This window comes from Anabrus simplex, chromosome 1, assembly GCF_040414725.1.
Source record: "Anabrus simplex isolate iqAnaSimp1 chromosome 1, ASM4041472v1, whole genome shotgun sequence".
NCBI classification, from domain to species: Eukaryota; Metazoa; Arthropoda; class Insecta; order Orthoptera; family Tettigoniidae; genus Anabrus; species Anabrus simplex.
This window is the reverse complement of record NC_090265.1, coordinates 56,066,172-56,072,171: the sequence shown is the minus strand read 5'-3', so window position 1 is coordinate 56,072,171 and position 6,000 is coordinate 56,066,172. Positions and strand designations below refer to the sequence as shown.

At 37.2% G+C, this 6,000-nt stretch overlaps 1 protein-coding gene across 1 annotated transcript in view; it reads left to right on the top strand.

Annotated features, from left to right (window-relative positions):
• The first annotated feature begins 551 nt into the window (after positions 1-551).
• The window catches only part of zfh1 (Zn finger homeodomain 1), a 106,892-nt gene continuing 101,443 nt past the window's right edge, over positions 552-6,000 (top strand). The window contains exon 1 of the mRNA XM_067138799.2: positions 552-642. Coding sequence (XP_066994900.2) covers positions 552-642 — 91 coding nt within the window. The remainder of the gene's footprint in view (positions 643-6,000) is intronic.

Genomic DNA, 6,000 nt, shown 5'->3' with positions numbered 1-6,000 from the left:
ATGCCACTAAAATGACCAAAATATCGACTTTTATCTCCGGAGTGTCGCCTTAACCAAGTTGGCACTGGAGAGTATGGCTTTCTTCTTAACACCTGAAGTATTTTTGTAAAAACATATTCGTCTAGTTATAACTAATTGTGAGAAGTTGAGATGCAAAATTATGTGATAATGATCAATAATTACCCACCTTCAGCATCAGGTATGGTGGAGTACACTTTTAGATGATTAATTATCCATCAAAATCAAATGATATCAGTCTGATCTACTTGTTTATAGGAGTGGGGCGATAACAGGGGAAGGTGGGTGGGGGGTTGAGCAAGGTGGAAGTGGTGGTAGTGGGGGAAACGAAACAACAGTGTGTGAGAGAGGGGGTGGCGGTTATTGAAGTGTTGTATATAATAGTTTTTAAGAGGAGGGGCAATCCGTACGTTTCGGTTGTACTCGTGTGGGGTCGTTCCTCCTCGTGCACCGGTGCGCGCGCAGGGTGAGGTAGAGGGGGGGAGAAGCCACGTTTGTGTGTTCGGGCCGTAACGGGCGCGCGCCAGTGGGCCATGGTGGCGCGTACAGAGAGCATGTTTGGCTGTTACGATAGTTACTCGTACCGCCTATGGAGTCTCGCCAACGTATGGAGCACCTGTCAGTGTGAGTTACCTGTTCATTAACGAACTTTGAAGAATCATGTGCTTTTATTTACAGATTGTATTTTGTTCTTGAAAATTCGAGACGGAAAAATAACGCATTCCGCTCTTCACAAAATGTATCATAACAAAGAAGTAGATCAGATTTTAGAATTTTATTGCATAGCACTGGAAGTTAAAGTAGTAAAATTTTCTTTTGAAATGTTCAGATGTAAACAGCGGAGTATAAACATTGATGTTATCAGCTGTCAGAGCTCTTGTCAACTGTTCTGTTATTAACATTTAATAATAATTTAATTTTGAACCCTGTTATTCGCGCTAGATATTTTGCTTATCTAGACTGAACACGTTAGTTGCATCTTTCATTTCCTCAATATTAAAAGTCAAATTATATCTGATAGCATCGCCAAATCCATGACTACGCGTCTTGTGCTGATAGAGAAAGTTTTGTTTAGTTTATAAGTTGAGTGAGGAAGAAAATTGAATCCCCGAACTTCTACTGAGTTTATTTTCCATTTATAAATTGCACTAATTGATTGACAGTTTTTTTCTTCACGTGATTCTGTTCTATATTATCAGCAATGCAAAATATGTAATGAACTTGTTACTGACCAGTGTGAAAATATGGTGTTTATGACAGTGAATCTTAACCGTTTGAAGTTATGAAAACTCCACTTCGTTATTTTGATGTAATACCTTCGGACATTCAGGAACTGTGCAATTGTCTAGACAAGAGGGTCTACCACTTTGCGTAGTAATAAAATGTCTCTTATCTTGTCAGGTACGTTTCTTTTTAATTATGCAGTTTTAAACGAGTTTCTACATAAGATAGTGATATTAGCTCATCAGCTGAGTAGGCTACCTGTGAACTTGGCGCATGTAAACATTGTTGTCGGTGCTTCCCAGCCGGTGTAATAATTAATGCTTGTCACATTAGTAGACTTCAAATTAACACTGTGTGTTCTTTTGCTTTGTTGATTTAGAGTATTATGGCGTGATTATGTACAAGAATTTAACAAGCTCATTCAAGGACATTACACGTGTCTTCTTAACGTAATTTTCAAAGCTACATATCTGTGTGAAAGATAATAAGACTAGGAGGTACGCATGTATTCTGTCGTTTAATCTCGTGGGTGACTCTTGGTTTCGAGTTGAAGCTCTCGGCGAGAGGTTACTTAATCTAAAAGGTCACACTTGGAAGGCTAAGGGTAGCTTTCTTTAGTCTATTAGCCTTCATAAAAGTTTCTTCTCCTACAATGGCTGTGTTTGTTTTCTGTCAGCATCACATGTTGACTCTTTCGCTAGTGCTTCGCCTATATAGACTATCTTCATGAGCGAATGACTCATTTGTATGCAGCCTCGTTTCGCCATGAAAAGGATGCCGGCGTCTGTAGCCTACCTGTATAAGTACCTATAGCGATTTATTTCTGTAGTTGAGTTTTATTGAGATCGGACATTTTCGTGATGTCTGTAGTACCTGCCTATAAGTGAAAAACCAAGGAGTTCAACGAAAGCGCCGTATCTTTTTGTATTGGTTTAGTATCTGTTTATCTGTCTCTGTTTATGATCTCCGTTGTGCTTTGCATGGTTTGAAACTGAATGAAATCTTATTACTTCATATGATGATTACTGTAGCTGTGATAGTGAAATATTTGGTGTGCGAAACTTGTGTTTTCTTCATTGCCTTCTTGCTTCTAATAACTAACAGGTATTTTCAACTAACACGAAAAGCGTTTCTTTGAACATGATGTTTCTTATTCTTAGTAGAACGAACAAATTAATATGAAAAGTGTTCTTCTTTCTAAGTGATTTAACGTACGGTAATTACTTTTTCGTGATATAAAATTATGAGGGTTTTTATATTCATTTTCTCCTGTTAAATGGGATGTTATATGCTCATATTGTTGTATTTCATTACTATATGTTCTTTCCCATTGCCGACATCAAAATTCGCTATCTTTCTAAGCAATCGAGGGATGACTGATTTTGTTGCACGTGAATGGGAATACCTAGCTTACATATGCTTCATATTGTGGCCGATAGGAGCGGTAGGTAGCGGATGTGACGATGCGCTCTAGCGGCTGCTAGTGTAACTTGTTGCTGTCGCTTGCCGCGCTGTTTCCCTCCAAAATTCGCCTCTGCTGTATTTTGTTTCCGTGTAGGCGCTTTTTGTCTCATTATGTCGGTGATGTGTTTATATTGTTCCTATTCTCATGGTATTTAATCTTATTGAAATTCGTCTTGTTGTAAAATCAGGTGTCAGGAATTTGGCAATTATTTGTATCTGTGTCCGAGGAGGCATACTGTAATCTGCTTCTTTGTAATTCATACGCGAAGACGTTGAGCATTATGATTTTCCTTATTTTACTGCTAAAACTCCTTTTTTATGTTCTCGTTATCAACGTTATTTATTTTAAAATATCATTGGTTTATAAAAAATGACTTAAAGCATTGCCTTCGAAACATGTAGGCTACTTGTTAGAGGTCGATAGATTTGAAATGTCCTGTTTTCTTTAATCTTTAGGAATTTCGGTCACTCAGAAAATCTAATTGATTTTCAGTTTGTTATCAAAATCGATGAATTTTGTTGGTGAATGAATATACCCTACATGTTTAAAACCCCATATATATATTATACTATTCAGGAGGGTCCAAAAATTTGAATCGAGGTCAGTGAAAAGAATACATTACTACAAAATACTATTTTCCTGGCGTCTTTAACTTGTGCCCTGAATAGTACAAACCAAGAATTCTTTTATGAGATTTATTTTGTACTAATGGCTATGTCAAACAACTTTAAATTACCTATAGGATCTTTCTGTAGGAATGAACTTCTGTTGACATCACGGGAACTATGCATAAAAGTGCATCTCACTTAAAATGCCAAAATGTCGATTTAACAATATTCGGACTGAATATTCAAGGCAATTTCCAGATATATTATGCCAATATCCGTGATTCATCATACACGTTATAAAATTTGCGAAAATCAAGTTCACTGTCATCAAGATGCACCTGGTTAGTGCTATGTTGATAACTGGAATGTCTTTTCTATCAATTTAGCACTTCGAACAATTGATACTGAAATTATTGAAACGGCGTCGTCATAATCATCGCGGAAGAACCTAGGTATAGAATAATAATGTTGAATGCACTCTTGGTCGGAAACGTGACGTTAATTCCAAATTCCTACTAATTCTTGTAATGTTTGAAACAAAATACTTTGTGCCTGTCAAGTAAGTCCGGGTGTATACAAAAAGTACTGGTTGTCATTTCGAGCTATATAATGAACTTCGTAATGAAGCTAACCTTCTCAAAGTAGGAACCCATAGAATTGGTATGATTTAGTTCCAAACAGTCCAAAGTTCTCGATACCCACCTACATGCATATTCCATATTAAAATCTTTCAGAGGACGAATTTTATCTTACTTTCCTTGTATATTATCATTTCGTCAGTGGGTTTGGCTTAAAACGATTTGTTGCCAGGGAATTAGTGGGTGGGGCTGGGTTACTGTTCAACGTATACATAATATTGGTGGAGTGATGTGACAATAATAAGAACAAGAATTATTTTTCAGACTGTCTTGTGCAATGTTTACATTTTTCAACTTCCAGTCTGTTGAATGCCTCAGAACACATTTTCCCCTCATGGCAGACTTCTTGATGCGGTCTTTTTCAGTCATATTTAGTTGTTGCATAAAAATAGTAATTTATTTTCGGTTTCGGGAGGCAAGGTGTCCGGAGAAGGTACTGTGAAAGTTCTTCCCAGGTTTGGAATTCAAAACCTCAGGTTGCTCGATTGTAAAGTGGGGCATATCCACCAAAGAAAAAAATATAAAAGGCCTATACGGCCTACAGAAGTGGATCGCCGGTATGATTAATTTAAGAACAGCGGAGAAATTTTGCGTTGTATTTGATCGTGGGTAGTAATAGCCTATTGCAAAATAATACCAAAAAAATAAAGTCCTCGCCATTACTTTCTCTTATTGGCTTTACATACTTTACAGCTTACAGAGGGGACTCTGGTCAGACAAAATATTTTGGGACGAAACTTCCTCGTAACTTCTCGTGACAAGACTAATGCAGTCAGTTCGAAGGAGATTTATTGTATAAGTGTTTCATTCACAGTTTTATATCTCTATAACGTATAAAAGTGGACCAGGAAGTCAAAGGTGAATGATTACTTCTCAGTTCCTGGTAATTTTCACCAGTTACCCACAATCTGATCTTTGCTTACTCGTTTGAAGTAAATACTGACATACTCGATTTCAAGTAGGAGAATACCGGAATATACGCAAGTTTTCAGTTGTAATTTACGACTTCAGATTTCACGATACATCGACCAGGTCCAGCCCGTGACCATCTCCATGAGAATTTAGTAACGTGGTAGCTCGGCCGTCACGCCCTCTGCACGGTAGCATTCACAATTCTAGCTTTTCTTATTTCCTTTACCGTACCAATAAATACTCGCTGTGCTGATGACCATTTAATAAAATAATATTAACCACTCCATAGATACTACTGTATAGGCCTACGTAGGCTAAGCAGGATTGCAAAGTATTTGACTCACCTTCCCTCCGTGTATCTGAAAGGAAGGGAATGTACTGTATGTATATTTATGAATACCAAATTCCATAACTTATCTGCCACCTGTTCACAACACCATCCTCCACCACAATAACATACAGTTTCCATCTTACTAGGGCTGCATCAGGGTAGAAATAACCACACGGAATTTGGTATTTCTTACCTGTTAATAATACAGAAAACTACGAGGCCGAGGTATATGTTGTCTAGGCTAGATACACGTCAGGATTACTGAGTAGGCGTATTTCATTTTCCATTATAATTTCTTCGATAGACTACTGAAATATTTGACGTGCTTCACTCTTTTGCATAGTCTTATGTAACTTTATGCTATCTCGTGTAGGGCTAATCTCTTCATCTATATCTATTATTGTTACTCAGGTACTCTTTGTCCTTGGGCAACCTGCAGCTGTTGCGGGAAGCTTGTAAACAAATATATATCAAAAACATTGGTCCTAAGTGAGTATCACAGTTGATCCATTTTTTCTGCGAGCAAATTTCACATTCGAAATTTTCGTGGTATCTTCTGAAGACTCGAACAAAGGTGTTTTCAAACTATCAAGAATATTATGGGGAAAAGAATGGTGCTGTTGTTGTTGTTTACATCTAAAAATCAGATGCAAGTTGGCACTAAACATATCTTAGATATCACAGCTGATCTAGTTTTCTGAAAGTAAATTTCACGTTTGGAGTTGCTATGATATCTTCCGAAAAGAAAAAAAAGAAGTAAAGGTATTTGCAAATTAGTACTCTGATTCGTTGTTTACAACATAA